A 25,017-nucleotide genomic window follows, 5' to 3' on the forward strand; every position below is an offset into this window, starting at 1 on the left:
GTTAGACAATTTGGAATCAGAAACTCTTGCTGATCTACTGCAGATCACCCTGAGATCTACCAGTAGATCCAAATCTACCCTCTACCCACCCCTGGTGTGGACTACTTCTTAACCACAGCTTATATATCATGGCAACAAGACAGGAAGGGACTTGGTCCCAGCTTGATCAAGTCATTGCCTCAGATTCCACCAGGTGGGATGTTGAGGAACTACCTTTCACATCACGGTGCCCTTCAAATCAGGACAGTGCAAGGCAATTTGATTAATTCCAAATGCACATTGTTTTATTTATTTATTTATTTATTATATTTTTATACCACCCAATAGCCGAAGCTGTCTGGACGGTTCACAAAATTGTTGCACATTTATCTCCCACCCGTCCTCAGAGAGATGTAACTTAAAATATCTACATGTGTGATTCTTTGCATAAGATTGTGCTCAAATGTTCACGTCCCCGATGACTTTTGTGAGTCACGTTTCAGGTAAAGTAACTCTAGAAACGGCCTTAGTCTGCCAAGATGGGCATACAGGATGTTTCTTGCTAGGTAGCTGGTAGAGAGGACATGGACTTGTGTTCAAATCCCTCTCGGACCACACAGACATTACTTTAAGCCTGTATCTACCAGCTACCTCTTTTTTATTTCATTTTTACTCTAGAGTAGATACAGGAGGCCCAATCCGGATCAGGACCCTAGTGATGGGATGCGGGGAGGGCTTTTAAGGTCCGGATAAGGGGTCTGTATGCCTATAGAGTAAAAGCAATAATAATAATGTAGCTGCTAAATACGGATTTCAATCAATCTCAAGCCCTCTGTTTGAACAATCCTGCTTTTCTCCCAGGCTCTTGTGAACTATCAGTGATTCCTGCCTCCACCCCGCAATCGTGCCACTTTCCCCAAGAGGCACATGCTGAGATGCGAGAGAGAATGTGCTCCTAGAGCTTCGAAGTGTGTTTAGATATGAGCCAAGAGGGACAACTTCGGGGGAGCACAGAGGGACCGGGGAGAGCAGGAATGGACAGCTCAGCTAGGAGACTCAGCGTGTCATGGCTGTGACAGGCAGAGATCACAGGCCTGGAATGTGCAGTGCGCAGCTGAACACAGCATGGGGCCGGCCGCCACAACACCCGGGAGGAGGCAGCCCTGAGAACGGCCTGCCGTGCTGGCTTTACACACGACCTACAGGCATATTTATGGTGGGGCTATCACTTTCCCAATAGTCAATGTTGCGTTTGCCTTTCCCCAACCCACCCACCCCAGGGGACGGGGACTGCCCACATGCTGAGCTGATATTTTCAGCCTTGCTCATTCCTTAGAACTCCCAATAACAGTCATGGGACGTGTTTTGAAGTTAGCGGGTTCTAGATTGCAGGATGCCTTAGGGAGCAGAATCTAGGGGCAAAAAATGTGGTTTAAAAGAGAAATAAAGATTCTTACAGGCTTACTCATGCAACCGAAAGCATGCGTATGGCAAATGAAACCTTAACTCTTAAGGCATCCAGCTGTAATTTCCTTGTCTTGTAAGCAGTAAACACATACACACTGACTCCAATGAAGACCTTTCCTTTTTTATTTATCCCTACCAGAGTGTGTGTGTGGAATTTCGGGAAGCTAACAGGCTTTTAATTTTAATTTTTTCTAATTGAACCTTTTTAGGATGTTGAATTTTGCACCCGGTACCAAATTCCATGTCTGTTTGGTGTGACTGTATTTCAGTTCAAGTATCACCCCAAACCTTGGCTGGTTTGATTTTCAACAGGCAAACCATGGTTTAGAGTTACTTTCATTTTTCAGCAGCTCAGCCTCTACATGGGATGCCTCATGTGACCATGATTTGCCCTTGCACCGAGTCATAGTTAGGGCATACCACATGATCTGCAAACCATGTGGTCCGGGCCTGTTCTTCAAGCCACCCACAAACATCGCTTTGTCAATTTCAACATCGCACTGAAGCAGAGCTAAGCTTCCAAAACTATGGTTGTGGGCTGGCAGTTGAGCCTTCTTCTATGGAAACTTCTGCTTGGCTTCAACAAGAAATAGTGTGGATTTCTCTCTGCTCCTTTTTGGGATGACGATGGATGCAAAAAGCTCACGCGCCTTCTCACCAATATTCTTTCATCCTTGAATATCCCCCTCACATGTCTGTCATCCCGTTGCTTAGTACTGGAGGCTCTTGCAGAACGCTGCTTGGTTTGTTCTCCACTTCAGCTGTTCTGAAAGCTGGTGTGTACAGCTGCGCAGGCTGGTCACTGGTACACCTAGGGGTGACCACATTACACCAGTTTTAAAATCTCTTCACTGGCAGCCAATTAGTTTCCGGGCGAAGTATAGAGTGTTGGTTATCACCTTTAAAGCCCTACATGGTTTGGGTCCAGGCTACCTGCGGGATCACCTTCTCCCGTACAATCCGCCCCGCACACTCAGGTCCCCTGGGAAGAATTTACTCCAGCCAACAAAAACAAGGCTGACAACTATTACCCAGAGGACCTTTTCTTCTGCCGCTCCCAGTTTGTGGAATGGCTTGCCGGGAGAGAGTCGTCAACTTAATAGTCTTCCGGAATTTAAGAAAGCCATATAGACTGATCTCTTCTGGCAGGCCTACCCAGTTGAATTTTAAGATGCCTTTTAAATAATTTGCTGCTTTTAATAATGTATTACTTTTAAATGTTTTAATTAGTTATATGTAGTTTATTGTGCTGGTATTTGTGTTGTACCTCGCCTCGATCCAGGGGGAGAGGCGGGTAACAAATAAATAAATATTATTATTATTATTATTATTATTATTATTATTCGATAAGATTCAACTCTGGGTCTGGTGGGGTTGTGGAAGGCTGGTGCTCTGGGGGGGGTGCAATGTGCAGTAAGTCATCTCGACATCTAATAATCCTGCCCGGCCGCATCCTGCTCCTTCTGTTGAGTGGAGCCCCGGATCTCGGCCCCCAAAGTCCTCCCCTGATGCCTCCCTCCATCTGCAGCGATTCGCCTGCCCGTGAAAATAAACCCTTCGCCCTCTCCTCCTTTGCAGAACGGGACTACAGCAGTTTGTGCAACAAGCAGCCCATCGGTTGCCTGCTTTTCCGCCAGTTCTGCGAGACCCGTGAGGATCTCCTGCGGTGCATCCACTTCCTGGACGCTGTGGTAAGGCGAGTGCGGTGCCTGGAGCAGGTCTGTCTCAGAGGAATGTTTGCTGTTTGGAGCTGGAGGCACCGGACAGCATGTTGCCCCCTGGGCAGCCTCTGTTTAAATATCATGACGGTTCTGATGAAGTGGGGTTGAGGAAGAGGGAGAGACCGTGGCTCAGTCATGGAGCACATTGTGTGCATTCAGAAGGTCCCAGGTTCAATCCCAGCAACCACCAGTAAAGAGAATTAGGTAACAGGTGATGGGTAGAAACTTCTTTGTTTGTAGAGCGGCTGCAAGTCAGAACAGAGAATGCTGGGCTGTACAGACAAATTCCCTGGCTTCTTATAAAGCAGCTTCCTATGTAAACACAGCACATGCTAACTCTATTGTGGATGACAGGGGTTGCCAACCTTTGGGAGCCAATGAGCACATTTGGGATTTTGAGCAAGTGTCATGGGCGCCCTCACAAAATGGCCGCCATAGAGGCACTTTGCCCATTCATAAAATGGCCATCATCATGGGCCTGGATAGTGACAGAACAGTCATTTCCCAGAGGACAAACTGGTGAGAATAAAAGGAAAGTAACTTCTCCAGGTACACCTAAGTACAAGGCAGAGGAGAGCGTCTAAGCTCCGAAACATAAAACTATTCTTTTGAACCCAAATAAAAGATGGCACTGGAGGTCCACACTTCACTTTGTAGGAAGCCAGCCTTCAGTTAAAAGATATAATTTAAAACATTAAGGAAAATAAAATAAAAATCTACAGAGGCAAAGAGCCTAGGGGGCATCAGGAGAGGTCTCCATGGGTACCATGTTGGAGACCCTATGGCAAGGGCAACGAGGGATTATTTATTTATAAAACATCTATTTTTATTTAGTTTATGTTATATATTCAGTTCATATTTTTTTAGAATTATTTTTTGATTGTAACATCAAAACAAAAAAGAGGAAAAGAAAAAAATGTAGCTACATGGATTTGAATATATCAATTTCAATGCATGAGGATAGATATAGATGAAAAATACAGCTTTCTAAGAATTGTACCTACACTTCAATAGAAGCAGACCAAATATCCATATAAGTATCCATTAACAAGTGGTGTCTATATACCACCCATTCAAATGCTGGAAGTGTTGTTAGATCCTCAATCCATTTCGTTTATAGGAGGTGAATGTTTATCCTTCCAATGTTGTAATATCAGTATTTTGGCTCTCAAAAGAGTGCAGAGAATCCGTTTGTGCTGACCGTGCCTTAACTTCAAGGAAAGGAAAGGAAAGGAACCTCTCATGCAAGCACTGAGTCATTACTGACTCTTGGAGGAATGCCAGCTTTCGCTGACGTTTTCTTGGCAGGCCTTATAGCGGGGTGGTTTGCCGTTGCTTTCCCCGGCCATTATTACCTTTCCCCCAGCTAACTGGGTACTCATTTTACCGACCTCGGGAGGATGGAAGGCTGAGTCGACCTGAGCTGGCTGCCTGAAACCAGCTTCCTCTGGGATGGAACTCAGGCCGTGGGGAGAGTTTCAGCTGCAGAAACGGCTGCTTTACCTCTCTGCACTGGTAGATAATTTAAGAGGACATGTATGTCATTAAATATTAAAGAGTGTTCCAACACAAGGTTTAGCCATATAATAACCTCCTCCCATAAAGAAGCGACTTTTGGCCATTGTGAAAACACATGGTCAAAAGAAGCATGAGCCATGTTACATCTCCAGCAATTAGCCAGCTTAGCCAAACCTTTATTAAAGAGACACTTTGGCTTCCAATAGACATGGAACAAGAGTTTTTGCTGAATAAGGCATAACCTGAGATCCAAAGCTGCCTCAGATGTAGACATTAAAGCTGCGATTCTATACGTGTAACACTCCCACCTTTGTTATTTAAACACTCCCCCCCCCCCGGTAGCCGTAGGCGATAAGGAATTGCATGCGGGCAAATGAGTGGGCTGTTAGAATAGAGACAGAGCCCTCCTCTGCCAGCCCCCAGCAGGCTGGTAAAAATATGGGCAGGCTAGTAACTTTCATGGGCTTATTTACAAGGCTGCTTTGGCCACCAGCCCTCACAGTCATGCAATAGATCATGGGTGGGCAGCTTGTCGCCCTCCATCAGCCCTAGGAGGCACAGCCAATGGTGTGGGATCATGGGAGTTGTAGGCCGAAACATCAGGGGGACGGATGAATTGCTCATTCCTGTTGTAGATTTCTGCTTGTATTGGTGGTATCATATTGCATATCATAACCTGCTGCCCTCCAGGTATTTGAGATTACAAGTCCCAGCATTCCTGACCATGGGACGTATTGACTTGCAATGATGAGAGTTGTAGTCCAACACCTTTGGAGGGCACCAGTTTGGGGAAGGGCTGCTCTAAACAACAACAAAAAGCGAGAAGTAGGTGTCCCTAAGTTGTTCATCATCAGTTTTCTACAACCCCACAGTCACCTCTGCATATCCTATTCTCCATCCTGTTTAGGATGGAGAATAGGCAGATAAACTCCCAAAGCAGTTTATCTGCTTTGGGAGAATGAGAATTTCACTGGCACTTTCTGCCTCCTTCGGGAGGATGTGGCGTTAAGGCTTGTGAGCCTTAACTCCCAATTTCCCTGCTTTTTAGTACTCGGTTGAAAACTGTAGAGCTTTAACATTGTTTTGTAGGTTTTTAGTTTAATGAATGGGAGTTGTAGGCCAAAACATCTGGAGGGCCAAAAATTGCCCGTTGCTTTTGTAGATGTCTGCTTGTATTGGTGGGTTGGCTTGTAGGTCCTCAATTGCTAGGAATCCACAGGCGGCTTTGAAAAAGGAGGAGGGAGTAGAAAACTAACGACTCTTTCAGGGTTCCGTTTATTTCTTTTTTACAGGCCCATTTTCTTTTTAATTCTCTCCAAATTCTCTCCTTACTACTGCTTCTGCCGCCGTCTTCCTGGTTTGCTCACAAGGGAAAGGCAACCTTTTTTTGAAATGCTTTTTAAAAAAAATGCGAGAGAAAACCCGAATTCCTGAAGAGCGACCTTTCCGTTGGGAGAGGAGTGTGTGTTTCTCAGCCCATTCCATCCAGATGACGTGTAATTTAAAAGTCAGCCCTTCATCTGAAATAATATCCTAGTGTTTTCATGAGCTTCAGCCCCGCGCCTTCCCGCCCCACCCCCACCCCCACCCCCTTCTTTCCTTTCGAAAGTTTGCTGATTCTGAACGCGTCTTACATCCAACAGAACAAACCAGTGCTCCGGGTCATGTCAACTCGTTTTTATCTTAAAGGAAATTCTTTTTCTTCCTTTCTTTCTTCTTGCGAGCTAACGCAGCGATTTCTGATCCGAAATCCATTTGCTCCTCCTCTGCGCTTTTGCGATGCCAGGAGACACTTTTAGAGGCTGTTTAAGAGGGAACATGAGCCTCATAAAATGATCTGTGTTTCCCATTACCAACTGTTTATGCAATCGAACTTCTCTCTCTCTCTCTCTCTTTCTTTGAATGGAATGGATCTTGTTGAACCCTGTTAAGTTTATGTCAGCATGTACAGGGAGGGGCCTCCAGGCCTGCCAGTGATTTTTAAACCAACATACAAAAAAGTGGGGCCTTTTCTGCACCCCCTCTTTATTTGCATAAGCTTGTTGGACATGAGTGACAGGAATGCCGATCTGGTCAGATAGCTGCTAAATGGAAAACAAATGTGCGGAAAGCGACCTTCTGCAAGGCTGCAGGTATTGGAGGAAAATCGCCGTTCATTGAAACTCAGTTTGAAAACCTAGCTCAGCTCAGAGAGGGCTGGTGGAGCTTCTAGTGACAAGGCACGGGGCGGTTCCTCTCCCCTTTTTCTTTCTGAATGGATTTTCCAGAGCCAGAAAAAAAGACTCAAGAAATGGTGGCAAAACACGGGAAGGCTATGAGTAGAACACTGCAACCATCTAGAGGACCTCCCACCCCAGGTCACAGATTTAAAATATTTCTTTACCATCTTTCAGGGCAGAAGCCCTCGCAAGGCGGCTTACAACAATAAAATATGTAAAAGCAGTTAAAATATTAAAAGCAATAGAAATAGCAAGAACAGCCATCCATAAAATCAGCAGCAACAGCAATGGCAATAGCAGAAACTACAGTAGTCATATCATGAGAAGGCCACGGGAAAACAGTGTTTTCAAGGCCTTCTTAATAGCCTGCAATGACAGAGTAGGGTGGACTTCTGAAAGCATCTTGTTTCAGAGGTGTTCGGGCCACTGCAAAGAAGGCCTTCTCGCGTGTGATCACCCACCTAATTGCTCTCCCCTAATTGCTCTCAGGCATAAGCCCAGGAAATTCCTTGAATGAGACAGGGTGATGTGTGGAAGCCCCCATTGTGGGATGTTTCAATAGTGGTTGAAACCCCACTAGTCCAACCCCAATAGGGAGTGCTGGCCTTGTAGGTCCCTTCCAACTCTGCGATTCTATGATTCTATGATTCTATGGTCTTGAACGTTTGGGTTCCTCAAGGTTTGGAGGCCCTTTTTTCTGGTCTCAGAGTTATCAGAAATAGGCACTGCTACAATATCGGGAAAGGTGACACTAGGTTCCCCACCCACTCATCCCTGTCTGGGCCTTGGTGTCTGTAACATCCTTGGACACTCAGGATCTAATATCTACTTCTCACCAAGGTAGCAATGTCGTGTCCAGTCTGTCTGTCTATTTATTTACTGACGAACATGCCCAACTTTGCACAGGTTGGAATAGCCCTTAGCACAGCCTTCAAGTGTACATAAGAAGAGCCCTGCTGGATCAGACCAAAGGTCCATCTAGTCCAGCACTCTATTGACACAATGGCCAACCAGCTGTCGACCAAGAACCCACAAGCAGGACATGGGTGCAACAGCACCCTCCCACCCATATTCCCCAGCAACTGGTGTACACAGGATTACTGCCTCTGATACCAGAGGTTATACTTAGCCATCAGGACTATTAACCACTGATAGTCTTCTCTTCCAGGAATTTATCCGGCCCCCTTTTAAAGCCATCGAAATTGGTGGCCATCACCACCTCTTGTGATAGCTGTCGGACGTATTGTGTCCACCCCTTCTGAATGAAGTGACACCTGCTGGCACCCCTGCCATGGTGCATCCCTGTTCCTCCCTGAGGGAGGGTTCTGCCCACTCAGTTGACATCGCGTTGTTCATCCAGCTGTATGGTCCCTTCAGTGGCCATTGTTATGGCTGCCGTCTTTATTTTGATGGCCGCCACCATGGGTTTGTTTTATTTTAATCCACAATGCCCTGGAACTTCCAACACATTGTGTTTTGGGAAAATAAAGATGGTGGCTGCTGAAGGTACAGGAGCAGGGGGCCCAGGCAAGAGACATCAACCACAACATGGGCCCCGGCCTTTGCCCAACTATGCCATGTCATGGCACCGGGCCTGCTAAACACAATCCACGATATGGCTTCTTTTAGTGGTGGCGCTACAGTTGAGGAAACCTCTCTCCATGATGATCTCCTGCACTCTTCCTCCTTTAGCACTCAGACTCTTCTTGAAGATGTTTCATAAGAAGACCCATGCTGGATCCGACCAAGGGTTCCTCTAATCCAGCATTCTGTTCACACAGTGGCCAACCAACTATGCACCAGGCACCCACGAGCAGGACACGGCTGTATATATAGGCTTACTGCCTCTGATCCTGGAGGCAGCACATAGCCATTAGGACTAGTAGCCGTTGATAGCCTTCTCCTCCAGGGACTTCTCCAGTTTCATGTCTGTTTCTACATGCCTTTGGCTTCTGAGTTCTCTCCCATGTTGCTGTGCTTGCCTTTTCATCTGCTGTTTTGGATTTGGTTTTAACTGCTGCAGTTTCCAGTTCCTTTGCCTTATGATGACCCTGTATTTATTTCATGTTATTTTGTTCACATGTTTTTAATTGTGTGGCTGGGTTTTTTTTAAAAAAAAAATTCTAATGTCCTTTTAATTTTCTTATGTATACTGGGGGCAAAAAAGTGGGATAAGAAAATAATAAATTGAATGTAATCTACAGGATATTAGTCTTCCTGAGTTCCCCCTTGCTTGCTGGGCTCATTCTGCAGCTGTCAGACTAATCCCCAGGCTTAATCTACCAGTGGGATGTCACGTATGCATGCATGTGTGAGTTTGCGTTCCCAAACTTGCTTCCTCACCTCTTATGAATCTGTGGCTACCCCTGCGAACCATTGCACACACAAACACCCACTGCTGACCCTGCCTACTTTGTGGCTCTGGAGACGCTGGATCTGCAACACTCTAGGCTTGGGTTCTTCTTCCATTCTTCTCTTTGCCCACCCCCACTCCCCGAACTCTCCTCGCTGAGCTCCTCTTCTGTTTACCTAGCTGCGGGTGGCCTTGCCTTGCAGCTTCGTGGGGAGCCCCCAGTGAGCTCCCTCCCCCCCCCGCAGTGGGGAGGGGGCAGGACAGAGAGCTTCCGTCTAGCCCCCGGGGAGATGCTGTGCATTCCTTCTCATTCATTTCTCATGGCCGTGTCCCAGCGGCCTCTGCATTAAGGAAAACACAGATGTCACTTGAGCCCAGAGAGTGGCAACGGCCTCCCGAACCATCCTGGCCACGTCAAAGCCGCTGGCTTCCTATTTTGGTTCTTCCTGTTTTTAAGAAGGGGGAGGGTTGTGGCTTTTAATAAAAGGGTGCGCTCACTCGCACAAACACACACACCTGCTCCATCCTTGCCTTCGGATTGGCTCCTGCTTCAGCTCCGTCTACCCTCCTTCGGCCTAAGTGTCGCAAGCCAGCTCCGAACCTGACTTTGCTGGACGCTTCAGCTGAGGTCGGTTCTATCCGGTGCGTGCCAGGCCAATTAACTCTTCACCTGCTCCTCAGCTCAGCTCAGCCGCTTTGGGGCAGGTGAGGGGGGGGGTAGGAGGGTGGACAGCTTCATTTTCTTGTTTCTCTCGTCTCCTAGCACCAGGCCATGTTCCAAAACATTCAGGAGGGGACCCACAGGTCAGATTTTTATAGCAGCAGTGTGCTGCTCTCCGAAGTCAGCCAAACACTTTGCCTCCTGTGAAACAGCCAGGAAGGTGGAGATCAGAGAGGTGAAAATAGTGCCGGGTGGGGGGGGGATAACGGGGAATCTCGTACGGGGTTTCCAACTCGTGGACCCAGTGGGCCACCATCAGGGTTACGGCATAGGGCTACCGGCCAGTTCTTGCTTGTCTCCCAGCACGGGTAGAAGTGCAGCACTTGTTTATTGATATGAAAATTTGTGTACATCAGCCTACCCCAACCTGGCACCCTTCAGGTGTGGTTGACTACAACTGCCATCACCCCTACCTGGTCAAGAGGGCAGGGGCTCCTGCAGCTTTCGCTGTTGTGATGAAGAGGAAGTTTCCCAGGTGCTGCACGCATACAAGTGACACCTGCTGAAATTCCCTTTTCTATGCAACTGTTAAAGATACAGGAGCCCTGCCCTCCTTTCCATAGGGTCACCCTAAACAGGGGCATCAAACTTCAGGCTTGCAGGCCATATGTGGCCTGCTTGCAGTCCTGATCTGGCTCTCGGGAGTTCTTCAGATGGCCACACCTCCTCTCCTTGGCCACACCCCTTTCCTCTGACTACTGATAGTGATGTTTTGTCAGCTTATGCCTACCTCCTCCCCGTTCTAATAAGGTCGAAATGCTTCTCCTAAAGCCTAGTTACTAGCAGTAAGAGCTTTAAGCTAAAATGTGCTGGTATTTATTTTGATGTTTTGGCCACGCTACTGAAATGCAGACTGCAAGAGCTTCTCTGAAATAGAATTCAGGTTGGAGATTTCAACCCCCCCCCCCCGGCGGTAGAGGAAGTGTTGCGGTAATTCTGCGGAGAAGCAAATGGGGAAAGTGGAGTGGCAGCAAGTGGTACATAGGGAGCTGCCTTATACTAGGCCAGACTATTTATTTTATTTATTTATTTTTATTTTATTCATTACATTTCTATACCGCCCAATAGCCGGAGCTCTCTGGGCGGTTCACAAAAATTAAAAACATTCAAAGTATAAAACAACAGTATATTTGCCCATTGACTCTTGTCTCTACTGACTGGTAGAGTCTCCCCTTAGTCTCAGATACCAGGGAGTGACCATATGCATGATGGTTATGCGCTACCTCCAGTATCCAAGGCAGGAAGCCTGTGTGCACCAGTTGCTGGGGAACATGGGTGGGAGGGTAATGTTGCACCATGTCCTGCTTTGTTGGTCCCTGGTCAACAGCTAGTTGGCCACTGTGTGAACAGAGCCCTGGAGTAGATGGACCCTTGGTCTGATCCAGCAGGGCACTAATTATGTTCTTATGGCCCCATTCTGAAGACACTTTAAACCATGGCTTTAACTATGGTGACTAAGTAGGGTGACCGTATGAAAAGGAGGACAGGGCTCCTGTATCTTTAACAGTTGCATAGAAAAGGGAATTTCAGTAGGTGTCATTTGTATATATGGGGAACCTGGTGAAATTCCCTCTTCATCACAACAGTTAAAGCCGCAAGAGCGATACTAGAGTGACCAGATTTAAAAGAGGGCAGGGCACCTGCAGCTTTAACTGTTGTGATGAAGAGGGAATTTCACCAGGTTTTCCATATATACAAATGACACCTGCGGAAATTCCCTTTTCAATACAACTGTTAAAGACACAGGAGCCCTGTCTTCCTTTTCATATGGTCACCCTAGACTAAGGCTTTTTACCTTAATAATCTTTGTTAAAGCCGTGGTTTAAGGTGTCTTCTGTACACAGCCCGGCTTTTTAGCTTAATCACCATGGTTAAAGCCGTGGTTTTAGGTGACTTCTGAACGGGGCCTATGTGTAACATGTGCTCTACCGCTGAGCTACGACCCCAAAGTGTGGAATAAGACCCCGCAGAGGATGAGGAGGGATTTGGGACAAATCCGAGCTCTGTGGAGTGGTACCCTTTTCAGACTGGGCAACTCTGTCTCTTATGATGATCCTCTCTTCTCTCCCAGGCAGAGTATGAGCTTTCCCCAGACGAAAAGCGGAAGGAAATGGGAGACGAGATTATCCGCCAGTTCTTCAACAGTGAGGTACGTATATTGTGCACATGCAATGTGCCTCTGTATTGAGTGTGGGGATAGGGTGGGTGGGAGAGACACATAGCCTACAGAAAAGACTCAATAATAGCAACATGTAATATTCATATAGCACATTTCTAATATTCAAAGCTCTTTACATACATTGGCCTGACTAGGACATAATACGAAACCAGTCGCTTTGGATTTAAATTAAACGCAGTTTACTGTGTCGTCCAATCCGAGATAAATACTGTGGTTAGTCTTAACTATGGTTCATGGAAACTACCCAACTTCATATGAACGTGGTAGTTAAGCTGGAAAGCAGGGCCATGTTCAGAAAACACCTTAAACCATGGCTTTAACCATGGTGAATATAAGGCTTTTCCCCTTTATTCATCACAGTTAAAGCCATGGTTTAAGGTGTCTTCTGAACAGGGCCACTGACAGGCAGTAAAAATGGTATTGATTCACCTTCAAAACTGTGTTTGGTCTGTTTTTAAGGGAAGTTCTCTTTTGTTGTGATTTAATGGGATTTTATTGCACATCGCTTTGAGGTCAGAAAAGCGATATATAAATACTTCTAATAAATAAATAATAGTAATTTAGTTTTTTAGAGCCTAGTGACTGTTGTGGTCTTTTTTTACAGGACAAATCTAGAATAATACGATAATTATACTTACACAATTATAAAGTATTTTTTTTTATCACACTTATGCTCTCAGACTGTGCCATGTTATAGACCTGTGATAAATGTCATGAGCAGACATGATTAAGATTATGTATTTGAACAAACGTACATGTTGCCTTGATGCAAGTAGCACTCACAGTGAGCTAGCAAAAAAGGAAACAAAAACAGGGAGGCAGGCCGAGAGGAAGAGATAAAAACATCAAAATGCAGTGAGACAAAATTGCAAAATTCATTGCAGCAGCCAGAAAACTTCATGTCATGGTACAAAAACAGAGCAATGAAAGCAAATGCTCCGCTATAGGCTCACCCAAGAGTATTTATTTTTATATTTTATTACATTTATATCCTGCCTTTTTTCCTCTTTAAGGAATCCAAAGCGGTGTACATAATCCTCCTTGTCCTCTCCATTTTTATCCTCACAACAACAACCCTGTGAGGTAGGTTGGGCTGAGAGTCTATGACTGGCCCAAAGTCACCCAGTGAGCTTCCATGGCCAAATGGGGATTAGAACCCAGATCTCTCGAGTCCCAGTACAACACTCTAATCAGGAGGACAGCATTTTTTCAGATGAATCAACACAAGCCCTCTTCCCTCACTCCCCTCTATGTCTTTACTGAAATGTGTTGAATGGGAGCAGGGCCGTATCCCTGACATCCCCACAGTACTGGCGTCAAGGATAGGCCTGGTTGGGCCCTAGCCAAGGGCCCACACCCCAGCAGGGGCCCCCTGGAGATGCTCCTCCTCTTCACCATGGCAACCTGTTTGTTCACCCACCTCCTGCTCTGGCCCAGATAATGGTGCTGGTGAGAAGGAGGAGCAGGAGATGTCACTGCCTGCTTCCTCGCTGGCTCAAGCAAACAAATGGCAACAATGATGAGAAAGGTCCTGTTCAGACGCTACGCTAAGCCATGGTTAGGCCACTAACCCTCTTGCAGCAAATAGTAAGCATCTTTAAACCATGGTTATATAGCCACCATGGCTAGGAATGGTTCACACAACACCCTAAGTCATGGTTCACATGACACACTATGCCATATTGGGCCCGTTCAGGCCACATGTTAAGCCAAGGTTAGGTCACTAACCCTTTTGCAGCGAATGGTTAGCAAGCGTCTTTAAACCGTGGTTATGTAGCCACCATGGTTAGGAATGGTTCACACGACACGCTAAGCCATCATGTTTGGCTCGAGATGCTTAATCACCATGGCTTAGCGTGTCATCTGAACAGGGTCAATGTTTAGCTCATGATGCTTAACCACCATGGCTTAGCGTGTTGTCTGTACAGGGTCAAAGAGGAGCAGTAGCAACTGTTGACAATGGTGGTGAGAAAGTAATTCCACTGATGGAGAAGGGCCACAGAGTGTTTTTTGTCCAAGGGCTGTTATTAACTTGGAGTTGGCACTTCAGTGCAACATTTAAAAGTGGGGTGTAGAACTACATGCACACAGGTGCTTCTTCTGAGCGTTATGTGGCATGTGCTCACACCTTGGTCATGTGGCTGATGACCATGCCAACCTCAGGAGCAGAACTGGCTGGTGCAGTCCTTCTTTGTGCTTGGTGTATGTGTGGGATGGGGAGGAGAGTGGGATGAATGATACGGAGTCGAACGGACGTGATCGTGTTTATGCTGGCTGTGGAATTCCTGCCCTTTCATTTCTGAATCTGAACATTGAATGGCCTGTTAAGATACCACAGTGAGGAGCCAAAGCATCCATTTGGATACACTACTTTGTTAGCCCAAGGAAGCCGCACCGGAGAGGAACAGGGCATGTTTTAGATCTGAGCATCTTGTGGTGGGGCAGGGGTTGGGCCCCCGGAATGAAATCCATCACTCACAATGACACAGCTGCATTGAGGGTTGTTAAGTCTGTTGCTCATGGTTTGCTTTGTTGGTTTGTTTGGTTTGGTTTTAGGCCCTGGGCTATATGGCAGAGGTCGGCCAGCCACTTATGAGCCAGTGCGCAGAGAACCTGAAGGGGAGCCCTTGCAAAGACCTCTTCAGCAATTGCATGCAGTGAGTGCCGGGCCCCTCTGGACGTGCCGGGCAGGGAGAAACCGGGGAGAGGGGGGTAACTCCCTGACGATACAGTCCTGTGCCGGTTTTATATGGAAGCGAGTCTCAGAGGCTGCGTTCAAACATCGCAATGCACTGTGGGTTCTCATGACAGGAATGAGTCTAGCCCACCTGGATTTGCACGCTCCCCTCTCTCCTCTTCAGTACAGCCACAATGAGATTGGAAGCCACAATTTAGCTTTCCATCCGAACCCTATCCTGTGGTTAGTCTTAATCACAGTTTGTCGGAACAAGCCAGTTTCATCAATCATGGCTTAATGCTTCTTTCAAACAAACTATAGTCAAGATTAACTAAAGTCTGTCTGGTTCGGGTGACGCGGGAAGCCATGGTTAATCAAAAACAGAAACAAAAGCTTCCGAACTCTTTGCAGCTGCGTTGAAGGAGGGACACGGGAGCATGCAAGTCTAGCGGGAGGCTAGGCCCATTCACATCATGATGCTTCAGAGGTGTTGGACTACAAACCCCATCATCCCCTGATGATGGAAGTTGTAGACAAGCACCTCTGGAGGGTGATAAGTTGGGGAAGGCGGGGATGGACCATGATTTATTGTGATGCCCGAATGTGGCCAGTGGGTTTCGCTCCTTAATAAGTATATTCAGGATTGCAGCCTGGATCTTACAAGAAGGCCAAGGCGGGCAGTCATGGAGCTGAGTTTCCTTGCAAGTTAATTAGAAGTTGGGTGATTCCAGCCACAAGGTCCCCTTCATCCTAAGGAAAAGCACCAAGCAGGTGTCCATATGGACAGCATTCAGCTCTGGTGGTCAGGATGCCATGTGGGCAACCTGAATCGTGGGAAGGGGCAGCCCTGATCCGAATTTTGGTCTCTTCCATAGGCAGCTGCACGAATACCTGAGTGGAGCCCCTTTCACGAACTACCAGGACAGCATGTATTTTGACAGATTCCTCCAGTGGAAATACCTGGAGAGGTAAATCTATAAATACATTTTAACATGGTGTTTTAAATTTGTAATTTTGCATTGCTGCTGTTTTTATCTGGTTGAGCTTTTATATTGTATTTTATATTATGGTTTTATACTGTTGTTTTATACTTTGAATGGTTTTAATTTTTGTGAACCGCCCAGAGAGCTCCGGCTATTGGGCGGTATAGAAATGTCATAAATAAATAAAATAAAATAAAGCAAAGCCCTGCATGGCTGGAATCCATCTCACGTGCCCCTTTGTCGAACGGGAGCTCATGGGGACGAGCTTTGAGTATGCTTCACGTAGTCTTCTTCTTGTTGTTTCAGACAATCGGTCACCAAAGACACCTTCAGGCAATACCGGATCCTTGGCAAGGGAGGCTTCGGAGAGGTAGGGAAGCAGTAGTGACCAGGGCTGCTTCGGCTGTGGAGCACTGAGGTTTCATATAAAATAGACTTCGTCACAAAGCACACAGTTAAACTATGGAATTCCCTACTGCAAGATGTGGTGGTGGCCACCAGTTTGGATGGCTTTCAAAGGGGGTTCGACAAATTCCTGGAAGAGGAGGGGATCCGTGGTTACTAGTCCTGATGGCTATATGCTCCCTAAAATATTAGAGGCAATGTACCCATGCATGCCAGTTGCTGGGGAATATGGGTAGGAGAGTGCTGTTGCATTCATGTCCTGCTTGTGGGTCTCCTGTCAAGAGCTGGTTGGCCACTGTGTGAACAGAATGCTGGACTCAGTGGACCCTTGGTCTGATCCAGCATCAGGGCTCTTCTGATGTTCTTGTGTTCATATACATGCTGGTCATATATTTTGCCTTCAGTTATATCGCTGGTGTTGTTAACCCCTGTCAAATGGTTCATCGCCGGAGTAATTACTAGCCGTGACAATGGGAAGGCCTTGCCTAACTGATCATGCTGCCCATTTCATTGATTGATATTAGTTCTCTGATTTTAATGTTTTTAATTGAGGATGCTTATCTTTTGATTTTTTAATGGAGATGTTGTGTGTCCCCCCCCCCCCCCGGTTTTTAAATGTTTTAACTGTGAATGTTTCATACTTTATAATTGTTTTGTTGGGAACTGCTTTGAGATGACATTTTAGATATAAGCAGTGTGTAATGGTTAAATAAATAAGAAATAATTGTAGCTCCGTGGTAGAGCATATATTTTGCTCCATGCCATGGAAGCTACTTAGGCCTTCAGTGACAAAACTGGGTCTATGAGCACTCCTAAACTGTGACCCTGTCCCTGCTGGGGTTGGCAGCCTGGTGCCCTCCAGACATTTGCGACTACAACTCCCATCAACCCCAGCCATCATGATCAATTATGAGGTAGCATGCTGTCTGGGACCAAGTGGTTGGCACCCCCACCCAGAACAGGGCGAACACCACCTCCTCAAGTGGATGAACCACCACCCACCAACAGAACACGTCCAGATCAAGTTTTGGTATATTGACCCCCCACTCATCCAAAGGCATTAATGATCCTAGACCTTACTCAGCACATCTGCTAGTTTATTTCAATCATATCTTAAAGGAGGAACAAAGCACCTCACTCCATAACCCCAGATGACTTCACACAGGACGGGAACAGACTTTAAATGTGCATTTTTAAATGTGTCTAGCAATGATGCCTTGTCCTCATTTTTTTACTCTAGAGTAGGCACATAAGGCCCAATCCGAATCTTAAAAACCCTCCCTATGCCCCTCCCCTCACACACAAACGATAAGGTCCCGATCCAAATCAGAAGCCAGGGACCTACTCTAAAGGGGAACGGAAAAAGAAAAACAAACCCGTAGTTGCTAGACACGCGTTTAAAGCAATGCCTGTTTTGTCCCTTTGTGGTTTCAAGTAGATATTAAAAAGCTTGGGAAACAAGATGGAACCCTATGGGATCCTGCGGCATGCATAGCATATGTAACTTGGGGCTGAGCAGTGGTCTCCTAGCGCCACCTCCTGGAATCAGCTTTTTGGTAGGAATGCAGCACAGTGTTCACAAACTGTCCCCAACCCAGAGAGCCTGTCTGGAAGCGTAAACTGGTCAGTGATATCAGAACTCTAGTATAGCTAGAGTGACCAGATACAAAAGAGGGCAGGGCTCCTGCAGCTTTAACTGTTGTGATGAAGGGGGCATTTCACCCGGCGCTGCATGCATACGAACGACACCTGCTGAAATCCCCTTTTCTATACAACTGTTAAAGATACAGGAGCCCTGTCCTTCTTTCCATATGGCCACCTTATTTCATCGAGCCTCGGTTGCTTAACGTTTGCAACTAATAAGTCTTTCGGCTCTATGGTACTTTGATATGGGAGCACGAATTTCTTGCTTCTTTTGATTCTGACATTTGGAGGACTTAAGAATATAGGAAGCTGCCTTATACTGAGTCAGACCCTTGGTCCATCCACCCCAGGATTGTTGACACTGACTGGCAATTTTTAGGCAGGTTTTCCTCCAGCCGTATTCGAACCTGGGACCTTCTGCATGCAAAACAGGTGCTCCACCGCTGGGCTATGGCTCTTGCCCGTCGTTCTGGGAATGGCACCTGCACTTTGCATCCAAATTCAAAGGGATGCAACGGATTTTAATACGGGACTTGTGATTTTCTCTTGTCCTGAAGTGACATGGAGGGAGAGGAGTTCTTATTCAGTCTCCAGACTAGTTGAAAAAGGAAGCAACATCTGGAATGGAGTGCATTTTGGAGATGCAAAAGGGTCATTTGCATGTGATGCTCTTTTCACCCTGGTGAAAAGCCTGAGCCTTGTGTGAGCCGGCTAGTGTCCATACCAGCCCATTAGCGGCCACTATGCACACCCCTAATATACCCGCCTCCTCTCTTCCCCAGGTTTGCGCATGCCAGGTGCGAGCGACAGGGAAGATGTACGCCTGCAAGAAGCTGGAGAAGAAGCGCATCAAGAAGCGGAAAGGGGAGGCCATGGCTTTGAATGAGAAGCAGATCCTGGAGAAGGTCAACAGCCGGTTTGTGGTGAGCATCGGCCTGACAGGTTGTTGACCGCGCCACTTGGCGTCTGTCCAGGAGCCTTTGGCTAATGCCCACTGGCTAGGCATCAGAAGGGGATGAGATGTCGGCAGGTTCACGATGGATTGGCCTTGTCAGCAGCTGTTGGCCACGATAATGAAGTGGGGCCTCCCCAGTTCAAAGGCACTCTGTCTTGGGAAGGGAAGGGGCTCCAGCTCAGGGGTAGAGACTCCACTACGAAGCCCTGGAGAGCTGCTTCTGGACATTATAAACCAGCCTTCCCCAACCTGGTGCCCTCCAGATTCATTGGACTACAATCCCCATCGGTTCTACACAGCAGGTGGGCTAGGGGTGGCTGGGGTTGGAGTCCAACTCATCTGGAGGGCATCAGGTTGGGGAAGGCAATACTGGGCTAGTTGGACCAGTGGTCCGACTTATAGGCTGCTTTTTATATTCCGAAGCCAATGAAACCAGCTGCTGGGGGAGGGGGGGTGAGACACTGTTTATTTGTTTGTTTGTTTATGCATTTAAAGCATTTTAACTCTGTTCCTCAGCCAATAAGACTCCCTGAACCAGATTACCTACAGCCGATAAAAACGAGGAAGCCCTCTGGCTTACAATTTAAATAGACATGGTGCAAAAGGAAAAGCGGTGGGGAGGGAAGAGGGGGGGAAAGCAAGTGTTCTTGCAATGAAGTAGGACTGTTGCCTTTGTGCCCTGTTTGTGGGCTTCCTGGCAGTATCTAGCTGCCCATGATGGGAAATGGGATGCTAGGATAGATCTGGACTGGCAGGGCTTTTCCTATGTCGCATTATGCCCACAGGTGAGCTTGGCCTACGCCTACGAGACCAAGGATGCCCTCTGCCTGGTCCTCACCATCATGAACGGAGGCGACTTGAAGTTCCACATCTACAACATGGGCAACCCTGGCTTTGACAACGAACGGGTCACCTTCTATGCCGCCGAGATTTGCTGCGGGCTGGAACACCTGCATCGGGAGGGCATCGTGTACAGGTGAGAGAGGCAGGCAGGCATCCTTTCAAGCTCTGGGAAGGTAAGGAGTCTAGGGGAAGATCCTGGCAACAGTGGTGGCAGGGAGTGGTTTATTTATTGAAACATTTGAATCCCGCTCTATATCACTGGGATCGCAGGGCGGTGTGCAGATAAAATCATACAAATAGTATAAAATGATCACTATACACCGCTAAAAACAAATTAAACCATTAATCAAACTAAAGCCCGTATAGAATTTAAAACAATAGAAACAATTAAATCTATGTGCAACCTTGGTGAATTTAGCCATCAAGGGCTTTGTTAAAAAGCCATGTTTTAACTTGGTGCTGAAATGAAGCCAGCACCGGCGACAGTCAGGCCTCCAAGGGGAGGAGGGCATTCCACAGCCGGGGTGCCACCACAGAGAAGGCCCTCCCCAATATCCCACCATAGCGTATGTCTTGCATCGGTGGGACGTGGAGATGGGCTCTTCCAACAGATCTCAAGTCTCAGACAGGCAGATATAAGGAGAGGCGCTCCCTCAGGTATCGAGGTCCCAAGTCGTTTAGGGCTTTAAATGTCATCACCAACACCTCGAATTCCTACCAGAAGTGAAACGGAGGACGGGTGCTTTTCTTGTCATGCTGGTGGCACAAGACAACCTGGGGAAGTGAGCAGTGTCCTTTGCGTGTGAAGCCTTGCGAGTTCAGTGCGGCTCGAGGGTCAATAATGTTGGGAGCCTGCTAGTCTCTGGAAGATTAGGCATATGGATTGTAACTTTTTAAAAGCTTTTTCACTATTTTTAATTTTTTGTATGTTAAAGGTTTTATATTATGTACTTTGTAATGTAATTTTTGTGAACCACCCGCAGAGCTTTGGCTAACGGGTGGTACAGAAAGGACCTTAAAGTTTATTTATTTATTTTATTTATTGCATTTTTATCCTGCCTCTTTTTTTCCTGGAAGGAGCCCGAGGCAGCCTACATAATCCTCCTCCTCTCCACTTTATCCTCACAACAACAACCCTGTGAGGTAGGCTGGGCTGAGAGTCTGTGACTGGCCCAATGTCACCCAGTGAGCTTCGATGGCCAAGTGGGGACTAGAACCCGGATCTCCCATGACACTCTAGCCACTACACCACACTGAAGTGAATGAATGAATGGCTCCATTTTGATGCCCAGAATGCATGAGCAGCAGGGTATAATGTTTCCTGGTCAGTTCTATGCCTCCTAGGCAGATCTTCAAGCCAGCCAGGTTGATATGGGAATAGCTGTTTCCTACCCCATCTCCTGTTCCTGAGAAGTAGCTGGCGCCCAGATGTGCTGGCCTTAAGGTGCCCTTGTTCAGATGTGACTAGCATACACAAATGATCCCATACCCTTTGAAGGGTTCAAGAGCCCTAGAAGCCCACCTGACTCACTGCATCTCATTCTGGGTTGTGTCTGTTTCTCCCCTGCAGAGACTTGAAGCCGGAGAACATTCTTCTGGATGACGATGGTGAGTGTTAGATGTGTTTCTAATTCCAGGACTCTGGGCTCCATGGCTCTTCATGTTCATTTAATCGGCTCAGACTGGTGTGTAGGACAGAGAACTGCAGTAGGAGGTCCGTCCATCATTAGGAATGGTGCCCAGGTTTTTCAGGGAAAGTGGTGCCGGCTGGCTCATTCTCATAGCAGCCCAGACCGTTTTTCTCTTCCGCAATGGCATTTCTCTGCTGTATTCCCACTGAACTTGGGTTTGCTCCCTGTCTCTGTACTAGTGCATATGTGTGTACAAGTGGGGCCTGCAACAAAATGTTGCAGTGTGAAGCGTTCCTGCTTAGGTTGCCAGCCAGCCAGCCAGCCATGCCCTCTTCCAGGATATGCCATTCCATTCTTACCCACCCCCTGCCACTGGGTATTCTCAGTCCTGGGTATTCTCAGTTTTTGGGGATTTTTCCCTACTAACATTTTTTTTGTACTTCTGCGAACCTTAGTTCTCCTGAAAGTTTGCTGGGTACCTCCCTTTTGTGCATGGGTTGATGCCATTTGTAGGAGTAAAAAGGGGGCTTTAAAAACACAGGAAATGAAGGCAACTCTTTATGAGAAGCTAAGAACATAAGTGAAATTATTATTATTATTATTATTGATAAGAAGAGCCCTGCTGGATTAGACCAAGGGTCCATGGTCTGCACTCTGTTCATACAGTGGCCAAACAGCTGTCCACCAGGGACCCACAAAGAAGGGCATGGTGAAACAGCACCCTCCCACCCATGTTCCCCAGCAACTGGTGCGTATAGGCTTACTGCCTCGAATACTGGAGATAGCTCACAACCATCAGGGCTACTAGCCATTGATAGCCTTCTCCTCCAGGAATTTATCGAACCCCCTTTTAAAGCCATCCAGATTGGTGGCCATATACTACATCTTGTGGTAGTGAGTTCCATAATTTAACTATGCACTGTGTTAAATTTGAACCCGGGTCCTGCTGCATAGTCATCATGTGCTCTACTGTTGAACCCAGGTACATCTGCATGCAAACTATGCATTCTATCACTGTGTCACAGCCTCTCCCCGGAACTCCATCCAATGTGGCAGATAATAGGAAACCCTCCCTGGTTCACAACCTGATCTCCATCACCCATTTTTCTCTCTTCCTTCCCTCTAGGTCACATCCGGCTCTCCGATCTGGGGTTGGCCATTAAGATCGCAGAAGGCGACACCATCCGGGGCCGGGTAGGAACTGTTGGCTACATGGGTATGTATTGGAGGACAATTCCAGATCTCAAAGCATTGCTGGATTTGTCAGGTTGCTGGCTCTGTCCGCGTGGGGTAGGTTCACAAACCCTCTCTTGAACTCACAGCGCCGGGGGGACTTTGTGCTTAAGGCCTTGAGCTTCTGGAGACCTAAATGTAAGGTTTCCATTGCCCTCAGCTCCATATCTGACTCTGGACAAGACCTTCTGAGCAGGACTCCCTTTTTTAAGAGCAGAAGTGCTAGAATGTAAACCTGCCTGCAGTTATAACCTTTGGCTTGGAAATGATTTCCAGATTGTCCTGGAAATGATTTGCTGGTTACATGTGGGGTAGTAGGAGCTGTTAATGGATGAGCGAAATGAATCCCTGCAGTTACCTGCTTTATTGTCCTTCCAAATCTCCCTTGGCTGAGAACGAATATATTTGAGGGAGGGGGCAGTTTCATTTATTATATGCTACTTTTTTGAGAGAATCAAACTGACTTATGCCAAAATTGAAAAACACAATAGAACAGAAAACAAAACTGACCATGCGATATCCTTTCTAACATAGAACAAAAAATGGTAGCACTTAAAATAATTAAACTGACAGCAAGGCAAAACTAATAAATCAAATTTATTACGGTCATAGACCAGCAGATTAAAAATAGCTAGAAATACAGTAATTATAAAAGCAAGATACAGTCATTATAAAAGCAAGTGAAATTAAGAACAAGGCAAAACTAAGACCCCCAGTAGATCACATTTTTAAAAAGAAAATTCTAAAGAGCTGATCATAGACCAATGTTTAAAAAACACACACTGAAAACAGGGTTTGTTTCTGAGATGTATGTAGGTTGCTTCCCAGCAGTTTAAGCTCTAATGAGCCCTGAATGATCTTAGATACTGCTTTGGAGTTTCATTTCCAGATGTGCGCACTGCATAACTGGAGGTTCCAGGAATCCCAGGGGCTGTGAGCATAAATACCATCAGAGCTAACTATTTATATATCAACATGCTATGCCAATGTGTCCCAAATTCTCTAGAGAAAGTAGGATTGTGTAATTATGCAATTTTTTAAAAAAGGATTTGTGTGGGGTTCTGCATCATTTGATTCTGCTTATTCTGGTTTTCCTAGCCAAGGGCAAGGGCAAGGTGGGATGGAGATAACTGAAGTGCCTCTTTCCCAGACAGTGGAAATCTTATGCCATCGGTCTCTGCTTTTTGACATCCCAGAAGGCATCTCCTGCAATAGCCTGATTTCCAGCCATAAGGACTAGAAACTTGCACTGTGGTTTTTTTTAAAAATGAAATCTGAGATTGTAAGAGAGCAGAATTCTTCATATTATATAGAATCATAGAGTTGGAAGGGGCCATGTAGGCCATCCAGTCAAACCCTCTGCCTAGTCAGGACATTTTCCCTTTACTTGCACAGAATCATAATATAAGAACATGGGGAGCTGCCCTTTTACCGGGTATATTTATCCACCTAGCCTGGTATCGTTAACTCTGACCGGCAGCAACTCTCCAACTGTTCAAGGAGAGAAAGATCTTTTCCATCATCTGCTACCTGATCCTTTTTATGGGAACTGTTAGTACCTTCCGAGTGTAAAGGGAAGCTCTACGTCAAGCTATGGTCTTGTCCCAGAGTGCGTGTGTAAACACAGCTCTGACCGTGCTTCTCCATCCTCCCCCAGCGCCCGAGGTGATCAACAACGAACGCTACTCCTTCAGCCCTGACTGGTGGGGGCTGGGCTGCCTCATCTATGAGATGATCGAGGGCCAGTCGCCGTTCCGCGCCCGCAAGGAACGGGTGAAGCGGGAGGAAGTGGAGAAGCGTGTGCAGGAGGAACAGGAGCAGTACTCGGACAAGTTCTCTGAAGACGCCAAGGCCATCTGCCAGGTGGTGAGTGGAGGGCAGCAGGCATCAGAGAGAGAGGGGGGGCCCTGTTCGGAAGACACCTTAAACCACGGCTTTAACCACGGTGGTTAAGCCAGAAAACCAGGCTGTGTTCAGAAGACACCTTAAACCACGGCTTTAACCACAGTGGTTAAGCCAGAAAGCCAGGCTGTGTTCAGAAGACACCTTAAACCATGGTAAATAAAGCTTTCTGGCTTAACCACTGTGATTAAAGCCATGGTTTAAGGTGTCTTGTGAATAGGGCCATTGAGGGAGAGAGAGAGAGAGAGGACGGCCTGGGCCCTGATTCCAGAGGATCATAGAATCCCTGAACGTTGACCATGCTGGCAGGGGATGATGGGAGTTTTAGTCCAACATCTTGGGAAAGGCTGTTCTACAGCCATCCCTGGTGGCAGGGCCAACGTCAAGGGTAGGCCTGATTGGGCACTGACAAGAGCGCCCTGGAGTTGCTCCTTCTCTCCACCTTTGCAACCTGCCTGCTCACCTGCCTCTTGCTCTGGCCCAGGCCCTGCCAAAGGTGAGAAGGAGGAGCAGGAGTTGCACCATGTCCTGTTTTGTTGGTCCATGGCCAATGGCCGGTTGGCCACTGTGCGAACAGAGTGCTGGAC

General features: G+C 46.9%; 1 protein-coding gene across 2 annotated transcripts in view; it reads left to right on the plus strand.

Moving 5' to 3' along the window:
• LOC134407363 (G protein-coupled receptor kinase 5-like) overlaps positions 1-25,017 on the plus strand; it is a 101,650-nt gene that overhangs the window by 65,026 nt on the left and 11,607 nt on the right. Inside the window, exons 3-12 of one of the 2 annotated variants that reach the window (XM_063139095.1) lie at positions 3,025-3,137; positions 12,050-12,127; positions 14,714-14,814; positions 15,710-15,802; positions 16,124-16,187; positions 18,649-18,789; positions 19,607-19,797; positions 21,235-21,272; positions 22,422-22,511; positions 24,186-24,394. In XM_063139095.1, coding sequence (XP_062995165.1) covers positions 3,025-3,137; positions 12,050-12,127; positions 14,714-14,814; positions 15,710-15,802; positions 16,124-16,187; positions 18,649-18,789; positions 19,607-19,797; positions 21,235-21,272; positions 22,422-22,511; positions 24,186-24,394 — 1,118 coding nt within the window. Of the gene's footprint in view, positions 1-3,024; positions 3,138-12,049; positions 12,128-14,713; positions 14,819-15,709; positions 15,803-16,123; positions 16,188-18,648; positions 18,790-19,606; positions 19,798-21,234; positions 21,273-22,421; positions 22,512-24,185; positions 24,395-25,017 lie in introns of those variants that run through there. The other variant, XM_063139096.1, reaches the window with a different exon arrangement.

The sequence above is a fragment of the Elgaria multicarinata genome, chromosome 12 (assembly GCF_023053635.1).
Source record: "Elgaria multicarinata webbii isolate HBS135686 ecotype San Diego chromosome 12, rElgMul1.1.pri, whole genome shotgun sequence".
Taxonomy (NCBI): Eukaryota; Metazoa; Chordata; class Lepidosauria; order Squamata; family Anguidae; genus Elgaria; species Elgaria multicarinata.